Source organism: Watersipora subatra, chromosome 1 (genome assembly GCF_963576615.1).
Source record: "Watersipora subatra chromosome 1, tzWatSuba1.1, whole genome shotgun sequence".
NCBI lineage: Eukaryota > Metazoa > Bryozoa > Gymnolaemata > Cheilostomatida > Watersiporidae > Watersipora > Watersipora subatra.
In genome coordinates, this window is record NC_088708.1 from 13543221 (window position 1) to 13566070 (window position 22850).

The window sequence follows — 22850 nt, forward strand, 5'->3', positions numbered from 1 at the left end:
CATACATACTCTACCTACTCATACATACTCTACCTACTCATACATACTCTACCCACTCATACATACTCTACCCACTCATACATACTCTACCTACTCATACATACTCTACCTACTCATATATACTCTACCTACTCATATATACTCTACCTACTCATACATACTCTACCCACTCATATATACTCTACCCACTCATACATACTCTACCCACTCATACATACTTTACCTACTCATATATACTCTACCTACTCATACATACTCTACCCACTCATACATACTCTACCCACTCATACATACTCTACCTACTCATACATACTCTACCCACTCATACATACTCTACCTACTCATATATACTCTACCTACTCATACATACTCTACCTACTCATACATACTATACCTACTCATATATACTCTACCTACTCATACATACTCTACCTACTCATACATACTCTACCCACTCATACATACTCTACCCACTCATACATACTCTACCCACTCATACATACTCTACCTACTCATACATACTCTACCTACTCATACATACTCTACCTACTCATACATACTCTACCCACTCATACATACTCTACCCACTCATACATACTCTACCTACTCATACATACTCTACCTACTCATACATACTCTACCTACTCATACCTACTCATACATACTCTACCTACTCATACCTACTCATACATACTCTACCTACTCATACATACTCTACCTACTCATATATACTCTACCTACTCATATATACTCTACCTACTCATACATACTCTACCTACTCATACATACTCTACCTACTCATACATACTCTACCTACTCATACATACTCTACCTACTCATATATACTCTACCTACTCATACATACTCTACCTACTCATACATACTCTACCTACTCATACATACTCTACCTACTCATACATACTCTACCTACTCATACATACTCTACCTAATCATATATACTCTACCTACTCATACATACTCTACCTACTCATACATACTTTACCCACTCATACATACTCTACCTACTCATACATACTCTACCTACTCATACATACTCTACCTACTCATACATACTCTACCTACTCATACATTCTCTACCTACTCATACATACTCTACCCACTCATACATACTCTACCTACTCATACATACTCTACCTACTCATACATACTCTACCTACTCATACATACTCTACCTACTCATACATACTCTACCTACTCATACATACTCTACCTACTCATACCTACTCATACATACTCATACATACTCATACATACTCTACCTACTCATACATACTCTACCCACTCATACATACTCTACCTACTCATACATACTCTACCTACTCATACATACTCTACCTACTCATACCTACTCATATATACTCTACCTACTCATATATACTCTACCTACTCATACATACTCTACCTACTCATACATACTCTACCTACTCATACATACTCTACCTACTCATACATACTCTACCTACTCATACATACTCTACCTACTCATACATACTATACCTACTCATATATACTCTACCTACTCATATATACTCTACCTACTCATACATACTCTACCTACTCATACATACTCTACCTACTCATACATACTTTACCCACTCATACATACTCTACCTACTCATACATACTCTACCTACTCATACATACTCTACCTACTCATACATACTCTACCTACTCGTACATTCTCTACCTACTCATACATACTCTACCCACTCATACATACTCTACCTACTCATACATACTCTACCTACTCATACATACTATACCTACTCATATATACTCTACCTACTCATATATACTCTACCTACTCATACATACTCTACCTACTCATACATACTCTACCTACTCATACATACTCTACCTACTCATACATACTCTACCTACTCATACATACTCTACCTAATCATATATACTCTACCTACTCATACATACTCTACCTACTCATACATACTTTACCCACTCATACATACTCTACCTACTCATATATACTCTACCTACTCATACATACTCTACCCACTCATACATACTCTACCTACTCATACATACTCTACCTACTCATACATACTATACCTACTCATATATACTCTACCTACTCATATATACTCTACCTACTCATACATACTCTACCTACTCATACATACTCTACCTACTCATACATACTCTACCTACTCATACATACTCTACCTACTCATACATACTCTACCTAATCATATATACTCTACCTACTCATACATACTCTACCTACTCATACATACTTTACCCACTCATACATACTCTACCTACTCATACATACTCTACCTACTCATACATACTCTACCTACTCATACATACTCTACCTACTCATACATTCTCTACCTACTCATACATACTCTACCTACTCATACATACTCTACCTACTCATACATACTCTACCTATTCATACATACTCTACCTACTCATACATACTCTACCTACTCATACATACTCATACATACTCATACCTACTCTACCTACTCATACATACTCTACCCACTCATACATACTCTACCTACTCATACATACTCTACCTACTCATACATACTCTACCTACTCATACATACTCTACCCACTCATACATACTCTACCTACTCATACATACTCTACCTACTCATACATACTCATACATACTCTACCTACTCATACATACTCTACCTACTCATACATACTCTACCTACTCATACATACTCTACCTACTCATACATACTCTACCCACTCATACATACTCTACCTACTCATACATACTCTACCTACTCATATATACTCTACCCACTCATACATACTCTACCTACTCATACATACTCTACCCACTCATACATACTCTACCTACTCATACATACTCTACCTACTCATACATACTCTACCTACTCATACATACTCTACCTACTCATACATACTCTACCCACTCATACATACTCTACCTACTCATACATACTCTACCTACTCATACATACTCTACCTACTCATACATACTCTACCTACTCATACATACTCTACCTACTCATACATACTCTACCTACTCATACCTACTCATACATACTCATACATACTCTACCTACTCATACATACTCTACCCACTCATACATACTCTACCTACTCATACATACTCTACCTACTCATACATACTCTACCCACTCATACATACTCTACCTACTCATACATACTCTACCTACTCATACATACTCATACATACTCTACCTACTCATACATACTCTACCTACTCATACATACTCTACCTAATCATATATACTCTACCTACTCATACATACTCTACCTACTCATACATACTCTACCTACTCATACATACTCTACCCACTCATACATACTCTACCTACTCATACATACTCTACCCACTCATACATATTCTACCTACTCATACATACTCTACCTAGTCATGCATACTCTACCTACTCATACATACTCTACCTACTCATACATACTCTACCTGCTCATATATACTCTACCTACTCATACATACTCTACCTACTCATACATACTCTACCTACTCATACATACTCTACCTACTCTACCCACTCATACACACTCTACCTACTCATACATACTCTACCCACTCATACATACTGTACCCACTCATACATTTTAGCGGCAGTTTCACCGTGACTTTGCCCAGTACAACATGTTCAACCATCATTTCTATGGTAAGACAGAACAAGAGAACTATGAAAAGTTTGTTCAAGACGCGAAGCGCTTGGTGATAATTGTGGATCCACCGTATGGAGGCCTACTCGGTGCTCTGCAGCTGACTCTCAATAAAATGACTGCATCAACCGCAGAAGGTTTGTTCGTTCGATTCTGTACTTGTGAGTTTATCTTGTAGCATCTGAACGCAGGCATTCTTGGGTTTATATCGCTACTAATTTATAGCACTCCTCACCTGGGGTGATTGTGCTCTGCTAGCTGTTATAAGCTGACCAATAGTTAACATTTATTTAACCAGTAGAATGCTATTCGCTTATATAGGTGATCAGCATTGCAACTGAAGAAACCTGCCAAAGCTTTAAAAGTGGTTTTAAGTGTCATTAATGGATCTTTTTTAGTGACAACAATTGTCTTTCTCCCATACTTCATGGAGACTCAGGTAAGAAAGCACCTGCCATCACTGAGCATGTCTGACTACAAAGTCAACTATACCAATCACTCCGGTTACACGAATGAAGGAAAGCCTCGTGGCTCCCCTGCCAGGTTGTACACAGACCTTCCTCTAAAAGACCTGGTGCTACCAACAGCTCAAGGTTACAGGTAAAAACAAGAGTAAACACTGGATTTTCACTTTGTTATGAGTGAGCTTGCAATTTTTGAAACATGATCTGTATCAGCTCTCCAATATTGATTGTAAATACTAGTCTGTTGTAGTACAAAAAGTAATATAGTTCGTTTTTGCTTACAGTCTGGAATCTTAGTTCATTACATTGTTGTCTTAAAGTAATTCTCCATAGATAAAGCAGAAAGATGAGAGGATGTGCCATTTGGTATTATGCATAGACCTATAATTAACTACACTTAATATAGTTAATAGTATAGCTAGTATTGTTAATAGGTCTATGGTATCATGCCTGTATATTCTACGCATACATAAGCATTGTAAGTTGAAATTTTATTTGCGCTAAACTCATGAAATGTGAAGGACTTTGGAATAAATGATGTTTGTTAATCTTCATGAATGTGTTAATTTTGTACTTGCATTTGTAGGTATTGTGAGAAATGTCAGCATTATATCTCAAGGGAAAATGCTCATTGTCCACAATGTGACAGTTGTACAACAAAGGTAAGTTTCCATAACACATGCAAGCTATGATCAGGATATAACGTGTGGCTGTAACGTGCAGTAGTTAATGATAAGCGCTCAATAAAAATTAAATTGATAATAACAATAATATTATAGATTGTATGATGGCCGTCGTATGAATGCTTAAAATGTGATCTTATATACACTAGTGTTATAGGTATATGTACTAATGTACATGATCTATGCATTGTCCAGCTTGATAGGCATCAACAAATCTAGAAAAGGTTTATTCTCACCATATCACGCAACAGAATATGCGCAGCATCTTGTTGTAAATCTTATAACAAATTTTTTATGTTGTAGGATGGCCCTACTTACGAGCACTGCAACCAGTGTAAAAAATGTAGGAAATCTACATGGATACACTGTGATGCTTGTGACAAGTGTGTACAGGTACAACATGGCTGTGCTAAAAATTCTCATGGAGGTTGGTCATTTTTGTATAATATGTCTATACAAAGCTGTGGTACAAATTTCCTCGCCTTTTCGCCTACAGTGCTGATGCAGATCCATTGGCTGATACGCATTGATACTTGGATTTTGAGAAAAAGAAAATTGGCATGTATTTAATCTGTACACTGTTAAAGTTAACACGAGTACACAAGTTAAAATGATGCAAGGCTTTCAGAATAACCATAAGAATATGGGTAATATTGATGAGAAAATTTCATGTGCAATGCCTAACGAATAATATAATAATAACAGTAAATTATAACAGTAAACCTGCAAATATAAAACTCAACTTTTGTTCCTTTGTGAATGCTAGGTAGTAGCTTGCCGAGTAGCATCTAGTAATTTTAATTGCTTGTTGACAAAAAGACCAGTTCAACTTGTTTGATGTTTCTCTCACCATCCATTATAATTTTATTAGTGATTTTAGTGGCCATTTGTTTTATTTTCTCGAGCATTTAAGCTTGTTTATAAATTGATATGGTATAGACAGAACGGATACATTTGGTCCAAAGAATATATTTACAAAATGATTATAATGAGGATATGTGGAATATTATAGGTGATGCAACAATAAAATTGGCGAGACAAAAGGTTTTTTTGGAGCAGCCAAATAAAAGGAAGCTGCCTAGGACCGAGCTTAAACGGCGCGGACAGATACAGAGGAAAAAGGCCAAGTGACAAACACCATATGGAGCCGTAAAATCAGTCTGGGTAAAATGCATCAAAGGAACATAAAAGTCAGTTGGACAAGATCTTTTGTGAGATAACTATAAAGTTAGAAGTGGAGACTGCATAGTGACCAGCAAGAGTTAGCTTTGAATTCTCACATATTCATTCAAGACATCTCTCAATTCCTGCAAATAAAACAAATAAAAGCAGTGCTGTGAGTTAACTGGCAATGTAACCTTACAGACCAAGTTTTAACATGGTAGTCATGAAATGGAAATGTTCTGTCCGATCATCATTTTAAGCTAGTTTATGTTCGATGTGCGAATTACTTTTATATGATATGAATAAAGCAACAGGTATTATATCTAAAAATGCAGTTTCCAAAAAACTACACATTTTGTCCAATCCGGTCCCTCTCTTCAATTTTGTTAACTCTATAGTCCAGTCGTGCCACTAAATATTAGCCTCCGAAGTCCAACCGTTTTTAATAATTTTAAAAAGCATAATATAGTCCCTTAATCTTCAACTACCATTTCTATTCTAGTTTTCATAAACCAAATGCAGACATTAACTTCATGATAATAACTCATGATTTTATAATTTTATTAAAAATTATCCATCCAATTTAGCGGCGGCATTTATAAGGCTTTTAAAACTGATTCGAGTCAATTCTCCCAAATAAACAATCAATTATCTCTCAATTCTTTCACAAAATGACCTATGACATATCAAAATAACAATAATCCATAATTGCTAAATTTAGCTACACTTTTCTGCACAAGAATCAATGCATTTGAACAACAAAAGGAATGTTTAATAATTTATAGTTTAGTAAAATCTGCTTTGAAAGAAAAATGCTATCGTTTTGCAGTTTCACCAAAACGTAGACACACATCTATATATAAAAATGTAGTAGCCAAAATACCATTAGCCCAGTGTTGAAAGATCACTAGCAGAATTACATTCAGGTTGCTGTTTACAATATTTCTATCATTCATCCTAAACAGGACATATAAAAAATTAAAACCATGATTTTATGCCGTGTTTCATGAGTAAAGGAAAAACTATGCAACTGGTTCTTTTTTGGTGCAATGATAGCCTAACTTCCTCAATTTGTTGTGGCAAAGTTTTGGGTGGGTCTGATAACACTGCGATCCATGATCGCTGTTTTTGTATAGGTACAAAGGCGAGTCGTTATAATGGCTTTTCGGTAGAATGAACAATATTCGCGAGCTTCTATAAAGCTTAGAAATAAGCTTATTGGCAGTGCGCAGGCAAACCATAAAGCTAGTGTGTAGTACATATTATTGACCAATTAAATATACGCACTAATATCAAAGTTATTTAAAAACGTGTGCGGGTGGCAACATGGGACTGCACTGACATCTTTGCTTTTGTGTACATCAAGTAACACACTACTCTCCATGACAGAAAATCATTGCAGTAATTATAAAGGGAATGATTGGTTCATTTTGACTCGAGTTGTTTTGCTTATTGAAAATAGAGAATCGAGTCAATTCGTCTATGTTGACAGTAAAGAGCCGACTCAATTCTTACTGGTAGGATGCTCCGAGTCAATTCAATTCTACAGTAAGTAAAAGAATCAATTCTTTTTAATTCATTGGTGAAGTAAGCCTCAAGGCTTGCTCGAGCAAACGTGTTAACTCAAGTGCCCAACTCTGCAATTTAGTATGATGTTATACACCTATTGGAATTGACTTAATTAAAAAAAAGCTATGATGAATATTAATTTCATGCTACACTGTATACAATCCCAAAAATTAAAATATTGGAAAGATTCACTTCTACTAAATTACAGAAAATACATTTTTTTATTAACTTACCTTCTGAACCATAAACAAATTTATTAATTGTTGCATAAAGTTTGGTGTATGCACAATGCTTTATAAAGTTTACTTTTGCTGCCTAAAGTTTCATGGTGCTAAAGCAATTGGCCATTTTATTATAAAATAAATTAATCAATGGCTCACAAAAGCCCAAAAAGGAGCTGTCCCAAGACTAACCTGCAGGAGAAGACTTCTGTCATAGGAGGCGCGGTGGTGATACACACGCTGAGCAAGGAGACTGTAGAGTTTCTCGAGCTCTACTAAGCTGCAATGTCGTCCAACATTCACTGCGGCATCTAGCAGCAATGGAAGTTGGGTTTCGTCTATGTTGAAGGCAGGAATTGGTTCTTCAACGATTTGCCAGCATTTATTGAGCTGTTGATCTGAAGTCATTGAACGGGTCTTTCGCTTAGCCATAGAAACCTCCATTTCCACCTCTACAATGAGCCGTTCGTGCAAGGATAGTACTATGCATTTATTGCCAACGAATAAAAATAATAAACAATAGTTTGATTGTTTACCCAATACATCTTACCCAATACTTTCTCCTTGATTATTGGAGTAGATACAACCGAACTATCACCATGACTACCAGCTTGTGGATTGGGCAATGTGTTGGATTTGAATGAATCAACGGCTTTTATCTGGATAGAATCGGTGGCACCTTCATGGAAGATATCTTCTTCCTCAGTCATACCAGAGACATTGGCAAGCGATGGCACCTCTCCGTTTTCTTTTGGGCTTTCGCTAGGTGTATTGTTATCTATATGATGGGACGGGCTTGCGACAACATGGTCAATATCATTAGAGATAGTGTCTGGGTCTTCCTTATCGTTGTTTTCCAGTTTACACAGAGTTGATGAGGTCTCAACTATGTCTGTACTGACATTGACAGTGTCTTCAGTCTCTGGTGAAGTGTTTTCAGTCTCTGGTGAAGAAGGAATTTGACCATCAACAGTGCTTGTGTTTAGACCATTGATGAGAGGTACTTCATCTGAACTTGAGCTGCGAGAGCTGTGACTAGCTGTGTTATTACTGTTTTGAGAAACCTCTATTAGTCCACCTTGCTCCTGCTTATCAGCTTGTGAACCCATAGCATTTTCCTTGCCTTTGGCCTCATCTGAAATGGCTACGTTGGGCTCCTCTGTTTCATCGTGCTCCTCTGTTTCATCATGTTTGCTTTCCGCCTCTTCGCTTTCTTCCTACATGAAAGAGAAGTAACCACAAGATAGTTCTTCAGCATCCACTTCATAGTGAAAGGGGAAAGCAGAAGATTAGCTGCAGGAGTGTGAATTTAATGAGCATAGGGCTAGCGAGGAAAATTGAAAAGTTGGTAGGCTGTAATACACAAATACCTCAACATTTGCTCTACGTCGAGACTTCTTGTGTTTGTGGGAAAATCCAAGCGCCCACCGACTTTTCTTTCTTTTCTTTCGAGGTGGACTGTGTATATCATCCTGGGTGATGTCATGCGATGCTCTTCCTAAACGCTGATTAGATGCTTGATTGCTATAAAACAAACCAAACACAATTATGTGTGAAACAACCAGCAACATTTTCCAGTTTGAGATGTTTTATTGCATTAAGCATTCAGAAGTTTGTGAAATATAAAGAGAAAAACATGACATGAAGAGATTTGACTGATTGCAGATATCTGCAGGTGACTACAGACAACAAATGACTATTTATAATGACAAAACATTGCTGACTCACTACTTACAATAACACAAACCATGGTGTAATTCTCCTTCATGTTACTGATGATTCTGCTAATCCACACTGAAGATTTTTAATCTTAAAACATTTTATAACTAGCCACAAATGCTATGCATTTCCCGATATTTGCTAATGGGGTGAAAATTCTTTCAAAAAGGTATTGTGCTAGATATAATTTGAGCTGAGAGGAGATTTAGCCTAAAGATGAGTTACCTTGATGAGGCAGGGTGACTGTCAGCCTCTTCATTCCTCAGACGTTTACTATACCTAACAGAGCTAGATGTTAATGGAGTTACTATGGACTTTGTGTGATAGTACTTGGGTGCAGCTTTGGTTGGGGTTAGACCTGAATAAATTGAAACCAACCAATAGACTGCAAACAATGAAATACAAAGGCAAGTGACAGGCTTGTCACATGGTAAACAGCAGAGCAATGCCTTCTCAACATACATTGAATGCGAAACATGAGTGTAAAGTCAGTCAGATATTGATGCATGTTCACTATAGAGTATTGCTTGCAAGTAAACACAAATATTTCCTATATTGCCAGATTTTTAACACAAAACAGTCTGACGCATCTGTTCATTCAAGTTAATAATCTACAGTTTACATCTGCAGCTGTGGCTATCCACAGTCCGAGATGACCTTATTTTGTTCTAGCGAATAAGTGATATATTAGGGCTGGAAACACAGAAACAATCAAATGGCAGCAGCCTAATAAACTTATGAATAATGAATCAAAAAAATTTGCTTCCCTAAAGCTGAGTTAACAAAATATTCTTGAGATCGACTCTAACTGAAGGTATGAAACATTAACTGGAGCTCTTAGGCATTTACAACAATAATACATTGACGATGCTCTAGATTAGATTTTACATGGTTTTTCTACATATAGCAAGTTGATGGCTTATTAAATACAGAGGATAATTGCTTTAGGAAGAGACTCCTCTAATGTGGCTTGTGGCATGCAGTGTTAAATTTTCTAAATACATACTAGATACAGACCTATGGCACTGGTCCCCATTTGCTAAAATGAATTTTTTGTCACAAGCCCTGCTTATTTATTGTGTACTGATTAGTTTTCAAGGAAAGCATTAGTGTTGGAAAAAGCTAGGGATCTGCACCAGTGTTTGTAGCAAAATTCATAAACAGTTTTGCTAATCCATCAAAATGACTCGCCCCATTGACACCTCAACTCTAAATGACTCACCCCGTCCACACCTCGACTCAACGATCTCCTTGCACTGCTTTTCAAAATCCTCATCCAACTCATTGTCTATAAGCGCATGGGCAGTGTCCTTGAGAGCGCATGCCCGATGTCGAATGGCACGACCTAGTATGGTGCAAAACCATAAAATAAAGCATATATTATGAAATCGTTATACGAAATCTAATAAACATTCAATTCCACATGAAGTATTACAGCCTCATAACCTATGAACATGACAAAAGGTAAAAATGAAGGCAAGAGAAAGAGAGAGCGAGCTACCTACCAGCAACTGAGTCCGCAGGATTGTATTCCAGGGCATTGGCACAAATAAGATCAATGTCGTCAAGAAACTCCTTGCAAGCCTGGTATTGGTGCAAGTCGATTTTAGACATCATTTTGGACAAGTCCATAGGAGTTTTAATTATCTCATAATAGTCAGGCACCTAGAATTCATGCGATTCAGAAATAGAAATATAATATGCCATAGGATGAATGGGAGGTTCCCACAATACTAATACCCATTTAGTATGTTTCATTAAAAAAATGGTTATGCGATATCCAACGTCTCTGATATTATAGCAACTGTTTGCTACGGTTACATAACACAAAAAATTCTGCTTTCCTATACACTCCCTCACCTCCTCATCATCAACTGGTTTAGAAAAGATGTTGAACTTCCTGTCACGAGAGAGTTTGTTAAGCATGTCTCGCAAAAACAGCCTTAGCTCCCTCAATATGCTCTCTTCTTGCTCCCATAGAGCTTTTTCCTCAATAGCTGTCAATGTTGGCTTGGTGATAGGAGCCTTGGGTAACTCCTCAAGCAGATTGTGAGCTGCAGTTAAAACCATTCCAATGGATGCGAGTAAAGTAGATAGAATCAAGACTGGTGATGGGAAAAAGAGACATTGAGAGCCTGGAGCAAAAAAAGGTTCTACATTGACACTACCTACCAGCTTGCTTTCTCCTAGCTGGTGGCACACAAGTCTGATGTAGAAGCAGATCCTCAAAGAATACTCGGACCTCTCCTTCAGTCGGTTTCCTCACCTCATATACTTCTTTTGAATGTAAAGAGAAAAGCCCTCTGATCTACAAACAAAGATCTTATACTTAACCCTGATAACACCACGCACGTTATGCAAAACGCTCTGTCAGCTCTCTAGTCTATTGTCCCACCTACCTCTGTGGGAAGTGAGTAAGGCGAGATGTCTGATGTCGCTAGCAGAAGAATGGGTAAAAGAGGGTCCATGTCGTTGAGCAACATAAGGAATGTGGCCTGCATGGTGTCACTAAGCACCCTCCACCACTTGTCTATCTGAGGTATATATACGACGCTAGGTGTGCTCCTTCTAGCCTCTCGAAAGACCTGCAAAGTTTATTGCTATAGTTCATCTACTAAGCTAGTTAACAAAACTAAGAACAAGCATGCTAACCTGTGCAGTAATGAAAAAAGGGTTGAAACTGCATAATGTATACCTGAGAGCAAGCTTCCTCTGCTGTTTTAGCACTGTTAGCATAAAGAGTTGGCAAGTCCAACAGGTGTACTGGAACCTTCTCCATGTGGTGAAGGATGGCGGGTGCTAGGTGTGCGCTCACCCCATTTTCAGAACTTCCATGCAAGAGCATACGTGGACGACTAATTATGGGTCTGCTGTATGCAGCTCTGAAACAAGAATATTACCCATTATGTCCAATTAATTCTGATAATCTGAATTATTTTACAGCTATTTTACAGTACAAGAAAACCAGCCAAACACAATAATTTGAGACCTAAATTTGCATGTCTGCAATGATACTAGGTATGGCAGTATTCATCTTACCCATGATCTAAGTTACTACTAACAAATCAAGAGGATCATAATTTGCTAATAATAGATCATGTGTTACGGACATACATTGTGAAATCAAGAAAGAGGTCCGAGTCCACTTCTTGCTTAGACTTCCTTTTGCCCTTAAAGCATTCAGTAACTGGAATAGTGCTAGAGTCAGTGACAATAGATTCCAAGAGATGTGTAGTTGCACAGGCTACAAAATGAACAAGAATGGCGCATCATGTTTTTGGTAAGGAGCGTCTTCAAGAATTTCTTATTAGCCAATGAAATTAATTATTAAACTACGCTAACAACATAACACCAATTAATATATTTGCAGCGGGTAGCAACATTGAAGAGTTTATAACAATAGCCCATCTCAATGATACAGCTTCCTAGCAGCAACAAATGACAAGCTTTTATAACAAGTGAGAGAAAGAAGACAACTCACTAGTCTCATGCTGGGTGATGAATGGGAATGTTGAGCTAAGCATGCTAACGAGAGTATCAAATTGGTTTTTAAGAAGAGGTTTGATGATGACTGAAAGCGGTCTGCCTGGTGACACGACAGCGCGCTGACCTGCTGGCACAATTTTACTAATGGCATGATGAAAGTCAGCAGCACTGATATCTATACTTGTAACATCCAACTGTAATTTATCCTTGGAGTTATATATTTGTGGATACCTCCTTCGGAGTGCGTGCAGAGCAGCTTCTGTGCACAGAGCCTTTAAATCGGCTCCACAGTAACCTGTATTAACAGTGTGGACAAGCTTAGGGACTGGCTACAATAGGACATCTACAATATCTTCACAAGTATGCTTAAAAATGCAACAGCCAACTGAGACAGCAATATCATTTTGGTTCAGTGATGTAAGAAAAGAGTGGGATAGGAATTTAAAGCTTTAACACATTGCAATAAAATGAAGTGATCAAACAAAATTACAGTATTTGATACAGCACATATGAATCGACTTACCATTGCACTTAGATGCCACTTCTACAATAAATCTGTCCAATAGCTGTGGGTTCCATTCTTTTGTATGAATCCTAAGTATTTCAGCTCGAGCCTGTCGGTAGAGACGATTGAGGTCAGAGCGCAGAAGACTAAACAGTAGTGAACAACATGCAATGACACCAGCTACAACAAATCCATGGACAAACAGTATCAGGGTAGCTTCAAGAATGATTACCTGGACAGGTGGAAGATTGAACAGAAACTCCCTATCAAAACGACCGGGTCTTCTTAGTGCAGGATCGATAGAGTCGATACGGTTAGTGGCACCAATTACAACCACCTCACCTCGACTGTCCAGGCCATCCATGAGGGCAAGCAGAGTGGATACTATTGATGAGTGGATTTGGTCTTGTCTCGAGGACCTGACTGGTGCCAACCCATCAATTTCATCAAAGAATATGATGGAAGGGCGTACTTGGTAGGCCTATAGGAAGCAATTTGTAGTTCAGACAAGGGGCTGCTCAAGAATTATGCCACAAATGCTATCAAAAATTTCTAAAAATAGATCGGTTAAAATCAATTCATTATATGTAGGGATTAGTTCGCTTAAAAATCCAAAAAATCACAAGTAGTGTACCTGGTCAAAAAGAAGGCGCAGCTGCCGCTCTGACTCGCCCACCCATTTGCTTAGACAATCTGCCCCCTTTCTCATAAAGAAGGCGACCTTCTTCTCTCCGGTACTGCATTCATTGGCTAGAGCTCGAGCCACCAAGGTCTTGCCAGTACCTGAAAAGGATTACAATGAACTAATAGCTATACTATCTAAAGGTAATTAAAACTAACTAGATAAACTATACTAAAAGCACATGAAGTAAAGTCATTCACACAAAAATTATTTTCCAAAAACTCCACAATCATGCTTGTATTTCATCAAACTACAACAGGCGAATAGGAATGAGGCCACTATCATGCAGGGATGTCACAAACCTGGAGGCCCATGAAAAAGAACACCGCGTGGAGGAGATATCTTGAATCTTTCAAACACTTCTGGATATAAAAGAGGAAAAACTATCATCTCTTTCAAAGCCTGAACATGTTCAGTAAGGCCTCCGATGCTATCGAATGTGACCTGCGCACACAAAAAACTGATTGAGGATAGATGGCAAAACAAACAGAGCTATTTGAAATGAAGAAAAAAGCCAGTAAGCATACTTTGCCATTATTCTACATGTACATGTATGTTGCCAAAATGCAGTGGCATCAATTACATTTCTGATGATGACACGATGTAGAGCCAAGAAAGCATAACCAGGAGTTACAAGTGAGCAATGATTCTGGACTCACCGATCGATCTATGCTCATTGGATCGATGTCAGCTAGACTTGCACCAATCCGCTGCCTATCCTTCATCGTGTGGGTCAAATCACTTTGTATGAGGTTCATAGGCAGGCACCTATTTGTGCAACGATAACCATCAGCCGATAGAAGCATATGTAATCTAGGTCATGATCTCAGAAACCATGGTTAAGTCAAAGGTGTGAGATTTGGAGTTAACTACACTTACAGAAGGAGAAAATTCTCAGTAATTTTGCAAAAAAATTTTGATTCCAGCTTAATTACAGCAGATTTTATGGTCAATAAACTGAATGAATGTTCACCATTAGTGCGAAAACATAGTTCTGAGAAAACTGGTGTTTAAGTTTGAGAAACGAAAACCAATGCACAATTTTGTTTACATTTCAAAACGTCATAGCAACCGCTATCAAGAAGTTGTGATATTTATCTAGATTTCTATATTTATATACAGTAATACTTCAACCTACGAGTGCTCCAACGTATGAGAAACTTGAGATGCGAGCCAACTTTTAAGCAAGGTTTAGCACTAACATACGAGCCATATTTGAGATACGAGCACGTGAGTCAGCTGCCAAATATGCCGGAGGTGTTTTATGACAACAGCATCAATCTGTATTTTTCAACTGCACAGGTTATACTTTTGTACCGTGTTTTTGTGCACGCTTTTCAGTGCAGAATTATGTGAATTAAAAGTACTGTGCGTAGACCGAAAGTTTTCCAGTAAAATGAAAAATAATGCAAAGAAAAAGCAAATGATAACAATTGATATTAAACGGAAAATTATTGAAAAATATGCGAAATTTGTATGCATGATCGAGCTAACTCAGCAATATGACAGAAATACATCCACAATTATCAAACAGAAGGATTATATCCAGGGCATTTAGCTCGCAAAAGTACTAACCGTAGTTTCTAAACGGCGCGGCGATCTTCACCACCGCTGATGGAGAGACCGCTCAGGCATTTAATTGGATAAAAGATAAACAATTGGCCGGTGACAGCGTAACTGAAACGACGCTATTTGAAAAGGCTGTTGCTATCTATCAAAACTATAAAAATAGACATTCGGACAAGTTGGCTAGTGGTCGTGCATTAAACCTTTGTGACGACACCTGTGTTCGTCCTAATCGCGACATGTTGAAAGGGCGACAAAGGCAAACGTCCTTAGATAGGTTCATCTTAAAACGGCCGGCTAGTCGTGAAAGCGAAACAAAGGAAAAATTAGCTAACTAGCGAGAAACTTCAAACTATGAACGCCGAAGAAATTTTAATTACGTTAAGTTAAAAATGAAAGTTTGCTTTTAGATTTGCTTCTAAGTTTGTCTTTTAAGACTTTGATAAAATCCAAATTTATCAAAGTCAACTGTTGTAATGAAGGATAACTTATATATCTCTCTCTGGCAAATGCTAGCGTTAGCTGCTATTGTATGTATTTAATTTTACATTTTAATTTAACACATTTCCTTGCATTATTTTTTATTTGTTGCTTTTTGAAAGCAAGTGGTAAGTTAGGACAATAATCAACATGTTCTTTCTGTTACAATATCTTGTTTTGAGTGTTTTATTTGCATTTACAGAGTATGGAAACCAATAAATATATATTTAATTGTTCTATATATAAATAAATTGCACCAACATGCGAGTAAATTGACATACGAGCTCAGTCTCGGAACGCATTAAGCTCGTAAGTTGAAGTATGACTGTACAAAAAAAGTATGCTGAATTTAAAAATCTAAACAGATTTTAGCTGGCTGTCATTGAAATAGCTGTATATCTACCAGAAAATGTATTACTTATTTTTAATTTTGCAGATATTAAAACGGCTTGGCAGTATCACGATTTTGGGCACAGCAGTAGTATCACCAACAAAACCTTAAAAAATATTAACAGTAACATATTGAGCACCATTGGACACTATATACTCCAATCTTGTAAATTCGAATAGTTATTCTTGTAATTAAATCTTATAATAATCATATAAAATCGAATAATTATTCTTATAATTAAATATTATAATAATCTTATAAGAATCGTTAAGATATTATCATCATTATTCCCTTTACTTTCACTGCTTTTTGCATCAGCTGGAATATTATATATTCAGTTAGTACAGCTTCAAAGTCGGATAATTCAACGTCGTGATTTGCGACTTAACCATGGTTTCTGAGATCGCGACACATATTAAAACTGAAAAGTGTACTGGTATACTGCCTTTGATAAAAAGATGTATGTGTGGAGCACATAGAAGATCTTCATGAACAACCAAAGAATAGAAAATGTGGCCAAAGTCTAACAGTAATTTACTTCAACATGTAAAAAGCCTTTTGATGTACATAAAACTTTAGCTTTAAAATTATTACATATGTAAATATTGTATAAAATCAGAAACACAGACAATGGTTAAAAATGCATAGCAGAACATACCTCTGACGAGCCTTGGCCATACTTTTGTTCTTTCTGCGGGAGAATCTCCTTTCATCTTCACTTTCACTGCCACTGCTTGAAGTTGATGAGGTTCTATGACTGGCTCGCTTTCTCCTACAACCAAATATGATTTGTACATTCAATCCAAACATTAGTCATAGAGTAGCTATCATCAAAAAAGTCATCCGACAGAAATGTTTTTGTGACGAAATACTGAACATGGAAAGGCAGGTAAGAAAATCGGATAAGAGAAAAGACGGTGAAAAAGAAAAAAGAGAGAAGATGATAGGAGAGCAGAAAAAGTGAAGAGGCAGCAAGGAAGGTAAGGATTGAGATTAGACTACCGGGCTTGCAAGGACAGAAGAGAACTGGAAAAATAAGTGGGTAAGTGAGAAGGAAACAGACTCTACCTGTGATGGCGATGAGCAGGACTTTTGAATGTAATCTCACTGCTTTGCTGGTACCTCTTGGGAGATGTCATCTTAAAGTAGTTTAAGTGTGTTGGTCTTTTCTCTTGAAATCATTCCAAAAAGTATTAGTGTATAATGCGTAGTAAATAGGTTGTCATTATCTTCAACCATTAGCAAGAATAATTAGAGATTCTTTAAGCTTCATAAGCCAACGCTTGCTTTAAAGAATTAGCCATAATTTTACAGTTCATCTATTCAGTGAATGCGCTGGTATAAGAACAATCATGGATCATCTGAAATCACCATCTATATTATATCTGTCGACGAATATGTCTATATCATACATGTCGATGAACATCAACTTCAAATATGTAAACATCATTTAAAACATCCCGCTAATACATCTAACGATTTGTGGAATAGAGAAAAAAGCCATTACCTATTGTTGCCTCATATAACTTTGTCCGCGGTTTGTTAAGTCTCAGGTTATACTTGGCAGCAGTTGATTTAGCCTTAGTTCTAAATCGTCTATGTCTCAGGTTATACTGTCCGGGTGTTTCATCCTCCTCCTCTTCATCATCATTTTCCTGAATGCACCCAGAAATGTACCGACATGAGTATCTTCTGAATCAACGGCTCTCCGTTACCACTACTTCAATACTTGTATTGAACGGTTGTAATAAATGCTCTGCTACAAATGCTGCTACTAGGTAGCATCTTGACTCAAAAGTAAATGACAGCACATATAGCTGATTATAACAAACTGTAATATTCAAAACATTTTGCAGTCTCAAAAGCACAAATGCATGAAACAGTAGGAAAGCGCATCTCATTCTCACTTCATCTTTCGCTCCTTCATCGTCCTCACTGCCTGTGTTCTCATCGTCCTCACTCCCCGTGTTCTCATCGTCCTCACTCCCCGTGCGCTCTTGTTCTGTTTCTTCTTCAGTAGATTTTTCTTCTTCCTCAACTAACGGCATGCCATACATGTCCCTCTTGATTTTTCTCCGAGTCCGCTTAACTATTGTATACATGTCCGCGCCAACTCCGTTTGTCTTCACCTTGCCAATCAGAAGCAATCAGTATGTAGTTAAAATTAATGAATGCATCTATGACATGCAACTAAATAAATGTGATGACTTATCTAACCTCGGGTTGAACTGACATGTCATTCATCTTTTCCTTGCTTCTTCTCACTGGGTACAGAGGAGTGATGGCTGCCTCATTATATGAATTATACATTACTTTTTTCTGTCGAGAGCTTCTTCTGCGCTCTTCATGTCCTTCTTCCTCATGACTACTTCCATCTTCCCTTCCCAGCTTTAAATCGGGTTCCACTTGTCCGACAGACCTGCGGAACGAAAATTCAACGTTGATGTTTTTTTGTAATTTTCTGGCATAATTAACATGAGCTCAAATATTATTGTACGATATAAACAATTTTATTTACATCATACCCTTGGCACTAGTGAGCACAATATATTTCATGAGTAAACAAGCAAAAGTAGTGTTTTTTTAAGAACTTGGCTCACCTATAGAACACGATTCGGCTACCAAAAAAAAGCATGCATTGCAAAGTCCCTTCCACAGCTAACAAAGGACTGTTTGTAGACATCAGACAAGTGAGCCTCCAAGAAATTGCCATAGCCCAAACACATATCGCATTAATTAAAAGGTTAAATTATGGTTAAATGTTTAATACAAGTCCAATGCTATAAACTAATGTGGCATCCGATGTAGACCTAACATCATTAGCAGTTATCGATTGCAAACTTTGGTTAGAGTAATTTTATGAAAATTCTCTATCAGATGTTGAAGTTTCTATCCGATGACAGGCCTTAGCTATCATGGAAACAACGTCGTTGTGATACGCAAGATGATTCTTGTACCTGAGTGATCTTCTTGTAGGTATGCCTTTATTTTCTGACAGATTTGGCTACAAATAAATGAGAAGAAATTGAGTAAAGCCTGTGATTTAGCTATTATTTCACGGGGCAGCTGACGTCCAAAAATAAAAATATAAGTAAAAGCTTACTGTCGTTTGTTTTGTTGCAAGCGAATCCTTCTTAGCGCGAGTCTGCGGTATTATGTCTGGATTTTTCGAATGTTCAAGTATTTCTCGTTTTACAAAAAGTCCGTCATTAGTTGGATGCAGTCGACGACTGTGACGCAAAGGTGTATGTGAGGAAACATTTTCTGGAGAATGTTGTTGGCCTGCACTTGATGTGGGAGAAATTTGAGTTCGACTGCTAGCAAGTTTGCGACGGCTTCTGAAGTTTACCATGATCAGAAGACTTTGTTAAAGAGCGAAACCTACAAATACGCAAAAGACAAGCTTACACATTTTCTATTACCGGCAATATTAAAGCATTATTATATATAATTACAAAGATAAATGAAAAAAAACTTATGAATAATCCAACAAACCCTAGTTTAGGCCTTATGATCATTAAAAGTGTACTGTCATTTTGTCTTAAGCACTTTTGATTCACGCTTGAGCTAAATTATTGGACAAAGAAATGAACTTACTTACTATGAGTGAAGCGTATGCTTATAACTACCTAATTGAGACATGCTTGTGAATGAAGCTGAGAATACATCAATACACAAAACAACAATGAATGAAGACATGAGCCAAAGCTGACTTTCTGCGCGCACTTCTAATACGGAGCGAAAGACGGTGAGCGAACTGGTTTAAATAAATTGTCGCAAATGAAATGTACTCTTGATGGAACGTTGAGTTAAGGATAGTTGTTGCCTAAATTAAGGATACAATTTTAGATCTACAAATGTTGTACAAAATTAATTCACATAATCAATTTAACTAAAATTTTATTTTGGTTGCATAACACGCGACCTAATTTTGTAAATTTGTTTTCAAATTATTAGGAAAATTCCATTCGCCTAGCAAATAAGTTTCCGGTGCGACGCGCTATAGGTGAACCTTTACTTTAGTTTGAGTTTCGAAAAACAGCTGTGCGTACCTTTCGTACAGTCTATCGACTTTTCTTGGTAAGTGATAGCTGGGTTTTAAGTCTATGAGTTATCGCGCGCTCTACCAGTAATTTCGAGCCTCAAGGGTTAATAAACCCAGAGCCGTATACTGGTAGCTTCGTGAAGCTTATATGGTTATGATTAAACCAAGTATGAACATGTATAATTGTTGGGACTTGGGAAAAGGTACGAAACGCTGATAATTCATGTCAATTATAATATATTTGCTACATCGAAGTAGAATAAGTACAATCATTTTAAGGAGTTTGCTGCTGACTAATAATTGCCAGCTACAGTGCTTGTGTTCATACCTGCCAACTCTCACGCATTGGGCGTGAGACTCACGCAATCACCCCAAAGAAAAAATGAAAATGCGTGAGATTTTTGCCCCAATTTCCACAATTTTATATATAACGTTAGCGATAATTATTCTGGTTGCGGGGTAAGTTGAAACGGTTGAATAGACCCTTTCACGGGCGTGCAGGCGAGGTGACGTGAGTTAGGGTGGTGTTGTAGCGGTGAAGTAGCGGTGTTGTTGAGGTGTAAATATTTATTACGTATTCGGAGGCGAGAATTACACTAATTTCATACGAGTGGGGTAGAGTGAATTTGTGGCGAGAGCGATATTGTGTCGGGTAGAGATGGAGAGTGGGTTTCCGAAGCTGGTGTTTGGTGAGCACGGTGATGGGTCGTGGGAGAGGTTTATAGAGGAGATGAATTTATGTATTGAGAGTGCTGTTGAGAGAAGAGGTTACGAAGGTGAAGGTGACAATAGGCGCCCTATTATGAGAGGTAGGTTAGTGCCACTATTGAGAGCTATTGGGCACAGTGGTAGAGAGGTATTGAGGAGTGCAGGGTTTGACGTAGATGGCGTAAATTCTACTTATGAAGGGGCAGTGGAGGTTTGCAGGATTATTATGGTAGACAAGAGAGTATGTTCGTAAAGGGGCATAAGTTCCTTACGGCTAGGCAGACACTTGGGGAAAGTGATAGAGAATATTTACAACGGGTAGAGAGCTTGAGCAGATATGCAGAGGTGACTAACGATAATGATAGGGTAAGGTTTGCCCTTATTGTGGCGGTTAACGGGTTGAGAGATAGAGAAGTAAGCAGAGATTTAATGAAGAATGCCAATCTTACTTGGGCGTTATTGCAGGAGGCATTGAGGGCTCGTGAAATGGCCAACAACTCTGATAGATTTTTGAGAAATGAGGGTAGAAGTACCGATTTAAAGAGTGAGGTTAAGAGAGAAGTAGCAAAGGTATCAGAGTTTGATAGCCGAGCGCAGTACAGGAGTAATGATAGAGATAGAAGTTATGATTCAGCAGGTAGATCTTCCCCTAGGGGTAGCCCTAGGAGTAGTAGAGGGTATTATGGTAGTGAGGAGCATGATACTAGCAGGTATGGGACAAGAGGCCGGGAGTATAACAAGGACAGTGGCAGTAGGAAGTATAGAGACAATAGCAGGGAAAGGTATGTCTCTAGACATGGAGAAAACAGTAGAGAAAGTAAAGGTAGAGTTTGCTATAATTGCAGAGGTAGTGGCCATGAGATGCGGAGTTGTCCCCACATTAAATGTTTTTCTTGTGGACGGCGAAGACATGTATCCCGTTATTGTAGGGATAAGGGAGGAGATGTAGGTTACGATAGACGAGGTAGCAGCAGGAGGTCAGGAGGTAGCCGAGATAATAGCTATGAGCAATATGGTAGCAGGGACAGTAGTAGGGAAAGGTACAGGGGCCGAGAAAGCCCCCGCGAGATGAGAGACAAGTCTAGTAGGTACAGGGACAAAAGTATGGATAGGTTTGAGGGGGAGAAGTATAAAAAGAGGCGCGCGATGAGCCAGTATGAAGGGTACCGAGATAGTAGTAAGGGCAGAAGTGTTAGGTTCTCTGGTCCTAGGGACAAGTATGAGGATGACAGTTGACTAGAAAGGAGAATTGTACAGGTTTTGAAGGTCAATGGGAAGAACGTTGAATTTACGTTTGATACTGGGGCAGAGGTGTCGACTGTAACCGAGGGGACGGCCGAAAGGCTGAACCTACGGCTAGAGGAGCCATCTACTGTTTTGGCGGGAATAGATGGTCGTAAGCTAAGAGTAGTCGGTAAAGCAGGTGTTCAGTTGGAAAGTAAATATAGATTTATGGAGACAGAGGTATACGTGG

General features: G+C 38.0%; 3 protein-coding genes across 5 annotated transcripts in view; 2 read left to right on the top strand and 1 right to left on the bottom strand.

Moving 5' to 3' along the window:
- The window catches only part of LOC137385915 (rRNA N6-adenosine-methyltransferase ZCCHC4-like), a 50179-nt gene extending 44188 nt beyond the window's left edge, over nt 1-5991 (top strand). For both annotated transcript variants that reach the window (XM_068072527.1, XM_068072529.1), the window contains 5 exons: nt 3638-3830; nt 4092-4293; nt 4744-4819; nt 5144-5267; nt 5853-5991. In XM_068072527.1, the coding sequence (XP_067928628.1) occupies nt 3638-3830; nt 4092-4293; nt 4744-4819; nt 5144-5267; nt 5853-5971 (714 nt within the window). In that variant the 3' untranslated portion in view covers nt 5972-5991. The remainder of the gene's footprint in view (nt 1-3637; nt 3831-4091; nt 4294-4743; nt 4820-5143; nt 5268-5852) is intronic.
- LOC137385914 (ATPase family AAA domain-containing protein 2-like) lies at nt 5790-20338 on the bottom strand. Of its 2 annotated transcripts, none has more exons than XM_068072526.1 (26): nt 20221-20338; nt 19727-20004; nt 19581-19627; nt 18937-19042; nt 18531-18752; nt 18131-18278; nt 17692-17794; nt 17282-17395; nt 14846-14954; nt 14489-14630; nt 14139-14287; nt 13737-13985; nt 13523-13613; nt 12995-13294; nt 12628-12757; nt 12209-12395; nt 11913-12098; nt 11686-11821; nt 11374-11567; nt 11019-11178; nt 10736-10858; nt 9739-9871; nt 9165-9318; nt 8345-9011; nt 7987-8246; nt 5790-6147 (listed from the first exon to the last, which is right to left on the bottom strand). In XM_068072526.1, the coding sequence occupies exons 2-26, from the start codon at nt 19973-19975 to the stop codon at nt 6103-6105; spliced, it is 4404 nt and encodes a 1467-aa protein (XP_067928627.1). In that variant the 5' UTR covers nt 19976-20004; nt 20221-20338; the 3' UTR covers nt 5790-6102. The 2 variants fall into 2 exon arrangements, with proteins under 2 accessions (XP_067928627.1, XP_067928626.1); XM_068072525.1 differs by having other exon boundaries at nt 18841-19042.
- Nucleotides 20339-21326: 988 nt separating this feature from the next.
- Nucleotides 21327-22612, top strand: LOC137402265 (uncharacterized). Its single transcript, XM_068088784.1, has 3 exons — nt 21327-21477; nt 22014-22158; nt 22306-22612. The coding sequence occupies exons 1-3, from the start codon at nt 21327-21329 to the stop codon at nt 22610-22612; spliced, it is 603 nt and encodes a 200-aa protein (XP_067944885.1).
- The last annotated feature ends 238 nt before the right edge of the window (nt 22613-22850 follow it).